Source organism: Equus asinus, chromosome 17 (assembly GCF_041296235.1).
Source record: "Equus asinus isolate D_3611 breed Donkey chromosome 17, EquAss-T2T_v2, whole genome shotgun sequence".
In the NCBI taxonomy this organism is placed as follows: Eukaryota; Metazoa; Chordata; class Mammalia; order Perissodactyla; family Equidae; genus Equus; species Equus asinus.
This window is the reverse complement of record NC_091806.1, coordinates 11,574,960-11,587,239: the sequence shown is the minus strand read 5'-3', so window position 1 is coordinate 11,587,239 and position 12,280 is coordinate 11,574,960. Positions and strand designations below refer to the sequence as shown.

At 44.1% G+C, this 12,280-nt stretch overlaps 1 protein-coding gene across 3 annotated transcripts; it reads left to right on the top strand.

Annotated features, from left to right (window-relative positions):
* Nucleotides 1-140: 140 nt before the first annotated feature.
* Nucleotides 141-11,000, top strand: HARBI1 (harbinger transposase derived 1). Of its 3 annotated transcripts, none has more exons than XM_014861292.3 (3): nt 141-264; nt 978-1,796; nt 8,337-11,000. In XM_014861292.3, exons 2-3 carry the CDS (start codon nt 1,127-1,129, stop codon nt 8,714-8,716), a joined length of 1,050 nt encoding a protein of 349 aa, XP_014716778.1. In that variant the 5' UTR covers nt 141-264; nt 978-1,126; the 3' UTR covers nt 8,717-11,000. The 3 variants fall into 3 exon arrangements, with proteins under 3 accessions (XP_014716778.1, XP_014716779.1, XP_014716780.1); XM_014861293.3 differs by having other exon boundaries at nt 195-330; nt 8,337-10,566; XM_014861294.3 differs by lacking the exon at nt 141-264 and adding an exon at nt 267-861 and having other exon boundaries at nt 8,337-10,566.
* The last annotated feature ends 1,280 nt before the right edge of the window (nt 11,001-12,280 follow it).

Genomic DNA, 12,280 nt, shown 5'->3' with positions numbered 1-12,280 from the left:
AGGGCCTAGGAAGAAAATAAAGGCTTACACAGGGGTCTTTTTGAAAGAGCGATCACATTTGGGCCGCATGTGGAATGTGCGCCGGCGAACCGCAGGTCGCGGCTGCAGCGGCCGTGAGGACGCGGCGTGGGACGGGCGCTGACGCGGAGGGGGCGGTGCCTGCGCTGACGCCGTGGCCGCTGGGGAGCCGCGCCGGTTCCGGAGGAGGGCCCACCCGGCTGGGAGGGCGGGGAGGGCGGCTGGTAACCTGGCAGCCGCCGAGAGGTGGGTGACGGGCCTTGCCTGACTTTGAGTGGCCGTTGCAGACAGACTTCCGTATGCGTTTCTCAGGTGCCTTTTAAAAGCGGCGGAGTGGCTTCCCAACCCTTGCTCTCCCAGCCTCTTCTTTCGCGCCTTCCTTCGAACCTGTCTAGTCTTTCTTACTTCCTAGCCCTCAGCCTCACGATTTGGATTTCTTGGGAGTAGAGGAAAGCTTGTTGTTAGAACACACAATCTGCGTCCACCAGGCTGGGTTGCGGGCATTTTTTTGCCCCCTTCTCCCTTGCTAGACTGGTTTGAGCACCCCGCACATCCATCCGGTACTTGTGGAGCCAGAGGGCTGTGGATAATGAAACCCGCCGTGACTAATCCCTGCCCCGGCTAGTTATGACTTATGTCAGCTGCTTCGTGGCCTGTATAGTTAGGAGCAGACCTCTTTTCCCTTGTGGATAATTGTGCCGTGACCTCCATTAATCTTTTGCTCTTCCCAGTTCAAATGCCAGGCATTAAATGAGCCACCGAAATTCAGCTCCCATTATCCTTTAAACCAAAGCAAGGCTGTCATGCAGCCATGAGTTGGTGGAGAAAGACCCAAAGTTACAGGTATTGCAGCTCTTGCTTGCACAAAATGAAAATTTGAGAAAAGGAGTTGGGGTAGCCTTTGAATCCCTTTAAAGTCTTTGGTAGGTTTCTAATTTTTTTTCTTTTAACCTTTACAGAGAGAAGATTATAAATGCCAGAGCCATTTAACTGATGGTTAGCTGTTGAATTCTGACACTTCCTTAAATATCTTCTTGCACGAACATCTTCGCTGGGAAGGGTTCAGGAAAAGTAGCAGAGGAAAGGAGAGACAGCATTTGCGTGTACCATGGCTATACCGATAACAGTGCTTGACTGTGATCTCTTGCTGTATGGCCGAGGTCACCGGACATTAGACCGCTTTAAGCTGGATGATGTGACAGATGAATACTTGATGTCCATGTATGGGTTTCCTCGACAGTTCATTTATTACTTGGTGGAGCTCCTGGGGACAAGTCTTTCCAGACCTACTCAGAGATCCAGGGCTATTAGCCCAGAGACACAGATCCTTGCAGCCCTGGGCTTCTATACCTCAGGTTCCTTCCAGACTCGAATGGGAGATGCTATTGGTATCAGCCAGGCATCGATGAGTCGATGTGTTGCCAATGTCACCGAAGCACTTGTGGAAAGAGCCTCACAGTTCATTCACTTTCCAGCTGATGAGTCCTCCATGCAGGCTCTGAAGGATGAGTTCTATGAGTTGGCAGGGATGCCAGGGGTAATAGGGGTGGTTGACTGTATCCATGTGGCAATCAAGGCGCCAAATGCTGAAGACCTCTCCTATGTGAACCGCAAAGGTCTGCATTCTTTAAATTGCCTGATGGTGTGTGACATCAGAGGGGCTCTAATGACTGTGGAGACAAACTGGCCGGGCAGCCTCCAGGACTATGCTGTGCTGCAGCAGTCTTCTCTCAGCAGTCAGTTTGAAGCTGGAATGCACAAAGATAGCTGGCTGCTTGGTAAGTTGGCAGATGTAAATGCTTCATTTTATAGCCATAGGAAAATTATGTAGCAGAGTAGAATGCAACATGGGAGTCTATAGACCTGAGTCTCAGTTCTGTCCTTTTTTTAATGAGCCCTGAGATGAGAACTCTCTGAGCCTTAATTTTTTATCTTTTAAAGGTTTTTTTTTTTTCCTTTTTCTCGCCAAAGTCCCCCGGCACATAGTTGTATATCCTTAGTTGTGGGTCCTTCTAGTTGTGGCATGTGGGACGCTGCCTCAGCGTGGTTTGATGAGCAGTGCCATGTCCGCGCCCAGGATTCGAACTGATGAAACACTGGGCCGCCTGCAGCAGAGCGCGGGAACGTAACCACTCGGCCACGGGGCCAGCCCCCTTAATTTTTTTTTTTTTTTGAGGAAGATTAGCCCTGAGCTAACATCTACCACCAATCCTCCTCTTTTTTGCTGAGGAAGACTGGCCCTGAGCTAACATCCATGCCCATCTTTCTCTACTTCATACGTGGGATGCCTACCACAGCATGGCCTGCCAAGCAGTGCATAGGTCCGCACCCAGCATCTGAACCAGCGAACCCCAGGCCGCCGAAGTGGAGCGTGCCAACTTAACCACTGCACCACTGGACTGGCCCTGAGCCTTAATTTTTTTTAATCAACATTTAAAGACATTTATTAGAACTTAAAAACATATTATTTGACCCAGGCCTTCCACTTCTAAGAATTTATCTTGGAGGTACATGTTCATAAATATGAACATTGGTGATGGAAAACAAAATTGCATACAAGAATTTGTATTGCAGCGGTGTTTTGTAGTTGCAAACAACAACCCTACAGAAACATTCCCTTTAAATACAGTTGAAATACTTACTGGTAGAGATCTGGTTAAATATAGGACATCCATACAATTGAGCTTTAATTTTTATCATCTGTAAAATGGTGAAAATAATACCAACAGCAGTAATACCTATTGTTAAGATTAAGTAATATATATCAAAGTTCACTATAAAGTATTGTACAAGTATGAGATAGGATTTTTGCCATTGATGATTGTCACTATGATGTCTCTATGAAAATGATAGGAGACAGTGCACTTACACAGTTCTTGTAGGAACTCAGTTACAGATCTGCCCAAGTGCCATCGCAAAGCCTGGCTTAGTGATATGAGTAGGACAAGAATCCATTCAATATGGGATAGTGCAAAGTGGGGTGACTGTACAGCTGTGAGGAATACAGTTAGTTAACAGTCATAAAACCCTTGAGCCTGACAGCGTAGGGGTTTTTTTGTTTGTTTTTCTTAAAGTACTGCTCTTAAGTGAGGAATAGGATAAGGGTTATCTTGTATACAACAACATATTATTATTATTTTTGGGGGGGGGTGAGAAGATTAGCCCTGAGCTAACATCTGCTGCCAATCCTCCTCTTTTTTGCTGAGGAAGACTGGCCCTGAGCTAACATCTGTGCCCACCTTCCTCTACTTTATATGTGGGATGCCTACCACAGCATGGCGTGCCAAGCGGTGCCATGTCCGCACCCGGAATCTGAACTGGTGAACCCCAGACCCCCAAAGCGGAATGTGTGAACTTAACCGCTGTACCACTGGGCCAGCCCCACAGCATATTACTATTATTTTTTTAAAGATTGGCCCTGAGCTAACATCTGTTGCCAATCTTCCTCTTTTTTTTTTTCTTCTCCCCAAAACCTCCCAGTACCTAGTTGTACATTCTAGTTGTAGGTCCTGCTAGTTCTGCTACATGGGACACTGCCTCAGCATGGCTTGATGAGCGGTGCGAGGTCCACACCCAGGAGCTGAAGCAGTGAAACCCTGGGCTGCCAAAGCGGAGCGCATGAACTTGACCACTCAGCCACCAGGCCGGCCCCTACAACATATTATTGAGAGATGAAAAGATGCATTAAAGATCGGAAGACCTCTCTTTCAAAACCACTAATCATATCTGCACTGCACATGCACATAACACAACACAGCGTTTAACATGTAATAGACACTCGGGAGTTATTTCTCTTTAATTTCTCCCTCTTCTCCCCAAAGCTCCCCAGTACACAGTTGTACATTTTAGTTATGGGTCCTTCTAGCTGTGCTATGTGGGACGCCGCCTCAGCATGGTTTGATGAGCGGTGCTAGGTCCGCACCGGGATCTGAACCCCTGAACCCCGGACCGCTGAAGCAGAGCACGCTGAACTTAACCACTATGCCACAGGGCTAGCCCTCAAATATTGCTTTTGTTAGCACTTTAAGGTCATTTAGGAATTAATTGATTTTCTTTTCCTTCCTTGGGACCCCAGATTCAGTTGGAATGATAGCTTTAAAGTAGTTTTTTTAGTTGTTTACAGGACATAGTTGAAAAGTGAAAGCTGTGACCAATTTTTATATACATCTCTGATTCCTCTCTTTACAAGAAGAGTGGAAGTAGGAGAAATGGATATTGTAACAACATTTAACAAATGTTTATTAGGGCCAGTTTTGGTACCAGGGCACATGCTAGGCACTAAGGATGTTGGGAAAGCATACACATGTGAAATAGATTACCTTAGTACTATCAGTTCTTGTACATACCCTTTGGAAAGCCTCCATGAGCTCTAACAGGAAAACTAGTTTGAAGACCCCTGAACCAGTATAGTGTTTCACAAATTTTCCAGATCAAAAGACTCATCTGGGGAATTTATTAAAAATATACACCACTGGGCCCCACTTCAAATGTTGGGAATGAGGGGCTGGCCCCATGGCCGAGTGGTTAAGTTCGTGCGTTCTGCTTCAGTGGCCTGGGTTTCACCAGTTCGGATCCTGGGCGCGGACCTAGCACCGCTCATCAGGCCATGCTGAGGTGGTGTCCCATATGCCACAACTAGAAGGACCCACAATAAAACATACAGCTATGTACTGGGGGGCTTTGGGGAGAAGAAGGAAAAAGAAGAAAGAAAAAAAAAAAACTTCTGGAATGAGAATCTTCAAGGAAAGAATCTAGACATGCATTTTTAACAGGTGCCCTAAATGATTTGGACAAATAGTTAAGTTTGGAAAACACTGGTCTCTGGAGGATGTGTGGACAGTGGGGTAATGCAGGAGAAGATTAGCAGGATTGTGAGGAATGACAAGATGTTAAAAAAAGAGAGAGCCAGCCGTGATGGCCTAGTGGTTAATCTTCAGTGTGCTCCACTTCAGTGGCCCAGGTTCCGTTCCTGGGCACTGAACCACACCACTCGTGTGTCAGTAGCCATGCTGTGGCAGCGGCTCACATAGAAGAACTAGAAGAACTTACAACTATATACAACTATGTAGTGGGGCTTTGGTGGGGAAGGGAAGAAAAAAGGGGGAAGATTGGCAACAGATGTTAGCATAGGGTGAATCTTCCCCTCCAAAAAGTGAAAAAGAGATAAGGGGCCAGCCCTGTGGCTGAGTGATTGAGTTCATGTGCTTCCCTTTGGCAGCCTGGGGTTCACCAGTTCAGATCCTGGGTGTGGACCTAGCACCACTCATCAAGCCATGCTGTGGCAGCATCCCACATAGAAGAACTAGAGTGACCTACAACTAGGATATGCAACTATGTGCTGGGGCTTCAGGGAGAAAGAAAAGAAAAAAAAGGAAGATTGGCAACAGATGTTAGCTCCGGGCCAATCTTCCTCACCAAAAAAAAAAGAGAGAGAGAGATAAGATGGCTGATGTCTTCACACTGTCAGATTTGTGGAATAGTTCTAGATTTGCCAAATCTAGAATTAGCTGTGATTCCCCTTTGGGTTTTTTTAGCATATTTTCGCCATGGGTGTCATCCCTTCATGTCCTCATTCTCATCTGTCCCTTCAGAGTGTATTACCTAATTCTTCTTCTCTAAATGTACCTCTTCCTGCAAACAATTCAGCCTGAGTCCTTACTTCTTCAGCTCCTGGCCTAGTCCTGTTAAACAGCTTTGGGTAAGATCTGCCAGAATGTCTTATGGATGACTGATCATGTAAGCAATTGTAATCTGTTTAGCAGTTCTGATCCTAATCCCCTCCCATGTGTCTGTCTGCCAGTGGTGCTTGGATTATGACCAGTTAATGACGATGGAGCATTTTATAAAAGGTCTACTTTAATTAGCTTGTCCTGTAGGTTTCCCCGTTTAAGGCCCATACTGTTTCTTAGAGAAATGTTTAACAGATATCATTTAGTAACTCCATGCCATGGCATTCATCTTAAATGTTTGTATTATTCTCTTTTACAGCATTACACCATTGTTTTGGCAACTCTGAGTCTGCCATTAGCATTTAGTGACTAGCTCCTTCTTCCTTTGCCTGACATATCAAAGGACGGCTGACATCTCTTTGATCTTCTCATTTATAAAATGAGTTCAATAATATCTAACCCAGCAGAGTTGGGATGGGATAATAAGAGAGAATTTGTGTGTGTGCATGTGAGGAAGATTTGCCCTGAGCTAACATCTGTGCCAGTCTTCCTCTACTTTGTATGTGGGATGCCTCCACAGCATGGCTGATGAGTGGAGTAGGTCCTTGCCCGGGATCTGAACCTGTGAACCCAGGCCACTGAAGTGGAGCACATGGAACTTTAACCACTCAGCCACAGGGCCAGCCCCAAGAGTTAATATTTTTAAAGTGCCCAGCATGGTGCCTCCTACATGGTAGATATTCAGTGAGTCATAGATATTATTTTCATTATTATTTACAACATCAGTTTCTTAAATTTAATATTTAGTAGGGATGAGTTCAATTAAAATAGGTTGTACTTGGGGGTGGTGGGGCAGGGAAGTCAGCTGAATATAAAATTTGCAAACTTTGTGAGGCTTGTTAGATACTTAAAGTTAATCCAGAGCCAGCCCTGATGGCCTAGTGGTTAAAGTTCGGTGCTCTCACTGCTTCAGTGGCCCAGGTTCGTTTCGTGGTCGCAGAACCACACCACCTGTTTGTCAGTTGCCATGCTGTGGGGGTGGCTCACAGAGAACTCAAAGGACTTACAACTAGGATATACAACCACGCACTGGGGCTTTGGGGAGAAAAGGAAAAGAAGAGGAAGATTGGCAACAGATGTTAGCTCAGGGCAAATCTCTCCCTACAAAAAAAAAAAAAAAGTGGGGCCAGCCCAGTGGCTCAGTGGTTAAATGTGCACATTCCGCTTTGGCAGCCTGGGGTTTGCCGGTTTGGATCCCAGGTGCGGACATGGCACTGCTTGGCAAGCCATGCTGTGGTAGGTGTCCCACATATAAAGTGGAGGAAGATGGGCATGGATGTGAGCTCAGGGCCGGTCTTCCTCCTCTTTTTGCTGAGGTCCATGCTAGCTCAGGGCCAGTCTTCCTCAGCAAAAAGAGGAGGATTGGCAGTAGATGTTAGCTCAGGGCTGATCTTCCTCAAAAAAAAAAAAGTTAATCCAGTACATCTAAAACTGATACAGTGTTATATGTCAACTACATCTCAGTAAAATAACTTTGTAATTAAAGTTAATCCAGTTCTTAGAAATGTAACCCTCTAAAACAAAGGAGTCCTATATGTTTTGGAACAATGTCTAGCACTCTTTGAACAGACCATAGCTATTTACCAAAATTGATGGTAGGTCAGGAACACAGCGATTGTGCAACTTGGTACTCCTAGGGCCTGTCTGTATTTCTAGGCAGTTGTGCCTCTGTGTGAGACAGTTCATCTGCCAGATGTAGTGTCAGGACAATTAAACCTTATAGAAACATTATACTGTTGTAATAGGACATTGCGCCCCAGTTTTTGTTTTGTTTTTAGCACTCCCCAGGATCATTTGATAAGGAAGTCGCCTGAGGGAAATGCCTCGTGTATATTATTTTAATTGACTTCTGATTTTATTTCCTTATCACTGACGATTAATGTTTGCATCCTTATATTTATGCTGTCCTTGTTAATGTGGAATTCTAACAGTTCCTTTATTACAAAGGCGTTGTTCTAGTGTATATAATATCTAGTGGGGCAGAACACCTGAGTTCTGATCTCTGCCACAGATGCTGAGACTTTTATTTTTCTTATTACTGGGAGAATAAATGATTATTGTCCGTGAAATACTCTGAAATCCCTAGGTAGTGCTTTCAGACCTGACATTTTAATGGTAAAGTTAGACATTTTCCTCCAAAGTGTTTGAGATCTCCTAGCAGAATTCTCTTTTATCTCTCTTGCACTCTTGCTCTTTAGAGATTTTGAAGGTTGGCTTGCTGTGTGAAGGTTTTTACTAATCTTTTGTGAGAGAACAATATCTGAATTCAGAAAATCCAGAAATTTTATTTCCTCCAGCGCCTTTACCTCCTTCCTAGGAACATTCTTTCAGACTTGACTTTCTTTAGCTATGAGCCGTTTTTGTCTGTTGGTTTTAACCAAGGATATTCCCAGCCAAGACTCATGTCTTCCTGCTCATGACACTGGCATGCCTTCTCTACCACAGCATTTCCCTCTTGGTTTTTCTGGTACGCTTTGGCTCTGGAAGCTGTTGTGTTTTCTTGTCTGTTCCCAGTACATGTTCCTGGATTTTCCTTTCATTTGTATCCCAGTTATAATGATTTATGATTTCTTTGGGCCTTCCCCACAGGTGACAGTTCCTTCTTTCTCCGCACCTGGCTCATGACCCCACTGCACATTCCTGAAACTCCAGCCGAATATCGCTATAATATGGCCCATTCTGCAACTCACAGCGTGATTGAGAAGACCTTCCGAACCCTCTGCTCCCGATTCCGCTGCCTGGATGGATCCAAGGGGGCTCTGCAGTACTCACCGGAGAAGTCCAGCCACATCATCTTGGCCTGTTGTGTCCTCCATAACATCTCCTTGGAGCATGGGATGGATGTTTGGTCCTCTCCAGTGACAGGACCCATGGAACAGCCCCCTGAGGAAGAATATGAGCACATGGAGTCCCTGGACCTAGAGGCTGACCGCATCCGTCAGGAGCTGATGCTCACTCATTTTAGCTAATGTGAAGGAGGGGGAGAGGAACTTTCAGAAGTTTCAGAAGGAGTCGTGACAAACTTTCCCCCTCACCACCCCCCACACAGTTCCACCATCTAGCATGACTGAGTGTGTGGACACTTGTCACAAACTGACATTTAATCTGGGTATTTTAGAAGGGTTGAGACCATGCCAGAATATCTTGATTCATTTGCAAATTTATTAACTAAACCAAAACCAAGACAAGAATTCCTTACTATCTGTTGGACTGCAGGTTGAGCACCACTCATTTGAAAGCTCACTGGTTGCAGACATTTATGGTTGTCCTACGAAATCAAAGCAAAGGGGAAAATGGCATCTAGCCAGAAGACTTCTTTTGGTTTCAATTATCTAGAGATTTCAAATGAAAATTATATTGTTTGTCCTGAATTATTTGGATAGTATTTTAGCTTTTCTACTGTGCTGCCTATATAGGCATAATCTGAGGCAAGTGTAAAAAAATTAAAGTTGGGGAATGGTCTTCTGACAAGTAAATGGCTACTAATATGAGTTTGCAGCTTTGTGTTTTAAGATGCTATTAGGGGCAGTCTGAAACGTCCATCTTCAGTCTTTCTGCAATAATTGGACTATGACTTGGGCCTAGTTCTAGGGAGAACATCTGGACTCCAGTCTCCTATTTCCAACCCTGAGTAGGCGTTAGAGGCTAAATGGGTTTAAGAACCGAATCAGGGGCCAGCCCCGTGGCCAAGTGGTTAAGTTCACACACGCTGCTTCAGCGGCCCAGGGTTTCACCTGTTCAGATCCTGGGCGCAAACATGGCTCATCAGACCATGCTGAGGTGGCGTCCCACATGCCACAACTAGAAGGACCCACAACTAAAATATACAACTCTGTACTTGGGGGATTGAGGTGAAAAGCAGGAAAAGAAAAGACTTGCAACAGTTGTTAGCTCAGGTGCCAATCTTTTAAAAAAAAACAAAAACCCAATCAGCTTAAAGAAGACAAGTCAAATATAAACAAAATAGCAAGCTTACACTTTACAGGAGATCTAAAGACCCTGATAGATTGGTGGACAGAGGCGATTCACCCAGGTTTTGACAGCTGACATCTAAAGAGATCGCATTTCTTATGATCATGATGTTAGAATGTCCGTTTGACCTTTCTGCTTTGAAATTCCTTGCACAGAAGGAAGATTTAGGAAATAAAGAAGGCATGTGAAAGTATTAAAAAGGAGAGGTAAAAGGAATATAATTTCTTGGTTTAAATGAATTCTGGAGTTAGACCTACTTGAATATCTTGTGTGCCAAGTGATGGACAGAATTTCCCAGGGAATAAACAACCCCCCACCAAGTCTTGTTCTAAAATTATACTGATACAAAAATAACCTGATTGGAATAATGAAAGTGTTAATCAGGTTCACACATTGGTGCCTTGCTGGGACAAAAAAGAGACTTTCCTGAGGATTGTCTTGTCCGCAGTCTCTCAGCCACTCACCATGTGATACCTCTGAATTGTCCTGCTGGCTCATTTCCTACCTGCCTCTGGCAGTGTTAATCTGGTGATTTTCAAAGTAAAGAAATGAACAGCTGATGACAGAAGAAATTTGGAAATAAATTAGGGGTGACTCATCCTCAAGATTAAAAACAATTATGGATTATTATCTGCTGTTTATTTCTACTCCAAATGCTATTTCCCATCAGCATCCTACTCTATAAAAGAGTGGGTTCCATTTGGCAGGATGTTGAGCTTAATATGTACAATGATGTCATTGAGATAGGAGTGAATGATGAAGAGGTGACTGGAAACTAGCTCTATTCATTGTGCAACAGAGGTGTCCTGTTACATTTTTTTTCTCTGTAAAGTTTAACTTGTGACCCAAGTATGCTTTGTCTCCCTCCTAAGACAATCTTTTAACTCTTAACAGTCTTGCCAAGTTTCCTGAGATGGGTATTTTGGTTCTATTATGAGTATTGCACAAGAAAAAGGTTACTGCCAGCTATGTATCTTAAGTGGCAAGGTGGAGGGTGATCTTGGAAAGTGCCTAGAATTTTAGCCTTAAAAAACTAAGTTAAAGGAAAATTGGGGGCTGGCCGGGTGGTGCAGCGGTTAAGTGCACACGTTCCACTTTGGCGGCCTGGAGTTCACTGGTTCGGATCCCGGGTGCGGACATGGCACCGTTTGGCTCATGCTGTGGCAGATGTCCCACATATAAAGTAGAGGAAGATGGGCACGGATATTAGCTGAGGGCCAGTCTTCCTCTGCAAAAAGAGGAGGACTGGCAGCAGATGTTAGCTCAGGGCTACTCTTACTCAAAAAAAAAAAAAAAGGAAAATTGGAGTTTTTACAACTTAACTCACTAGCCGGTGACATGATCCTGAATGGGAGGGACAGTCTTGGAGAGATTTCAAAAGCAATTTCAAGTCTATTACTTGCACACCAAGGATAATTTCTAAGTGCTGATCTGACTGAACATTGGCTGGCAGTGTTTATTTTTCCTAATAATTCCACAGAATAACTGTTCACATTTATTCCTTTAATTTCCTTTTGACCTGGATTTTTAGAGGCCAGGATTTTTTCAGTCCATGCTCAGACTTTCCCCCAAAATGATCTAGGGGAGGGCTCAAGGTCTGTGTTTCCAAATTGCCAAAAAGGTTTGCTTATAGAGGCTTTTTATAAGTACCTGAGAAATCTTCTCTTGAGTTCCTTATGGTGGATTTAATTTATAGTGTCTTCCTAGTACCATTTCGGGAAAGAGTCAAGGATTTGTCTTGACTGTCTTATGTAAGCCTCATCTTCCTGTAGATGACTCCATCTGGCCAGCAGAGGAGTTTTCCAGATTTGCCCTTAGATGTTTCAAGACAGCAAAATCCCAGGATATATTAAGGGAAAGCCATAATATTGGGTCATCAGTGGTTTACCAATTCCAAATTATGCAAAAGAGGGACTATAAACATATCCTTAGTTTAAAATGAACTGAACAGAAATGGAGCTTCCTTCCTGATCCTTGGACTGTAAAGGATCTATAGCAAATTAATCTAATTTAGGGACAAAAAGCAAAACACAATTTCAATGGGGTCACAGAGTGAAGACATATAAGAGGTGAGGAGGGATGAAATAAAAGCTAGACAGATGACATACTGCAATTGTATTCCTCCCTGAAACAATAAACAAGAACAACTCAAGGACCGGGCTCAGCAGTCACTTTCCCTGGCAATGGAGGGGAAGTTAGGAGGAAGACAAGAAAATAAGAAGTCAAGGGGTCTTAACCATTGTGCATGCACATGTCCTCAGGACCCATACATAGTGCTCTCAAGATCCCACCCAGATTTTATGAAATCATGGGTATAAGAGATCAGGGACTCAGAATCAAGCAGGAGTGTGTTGGTTGTAAGCATGGCAATGAAGGAAGGTAGGAGAAAGACTAGCTGGAGGCTGGGGACACCTCACTTCCCTAACATCAAGTTCACAGGCTTTTTGTTTTCTATGACTACCATCTAAGACCCCCTTTGTGACAATCAAATGGGTGAGAGAAAAATCTCCAGCTACTAAACAGGAGCAAGAAAAGTAGACCTTGAAATCATAGGTTAGTAA

Excerpts from the sequence above, each read along its gene's own strand:
- HARBI1 (XM_014861292.3), top strand. The coding sequence starts at position 1,127 with ATGGCTATACCGATAACAGTGCTTGACTGTGATCTCTTGCTGTATGGC. Across the intron at positions 1,797-8,336 it reads CAAAGATAGCTGGCTGCTTG|GTGACAGTTCCTTCTTTCTC; the intron begins GTAAGTTGGCAG and ends CCTTCCCCACAG.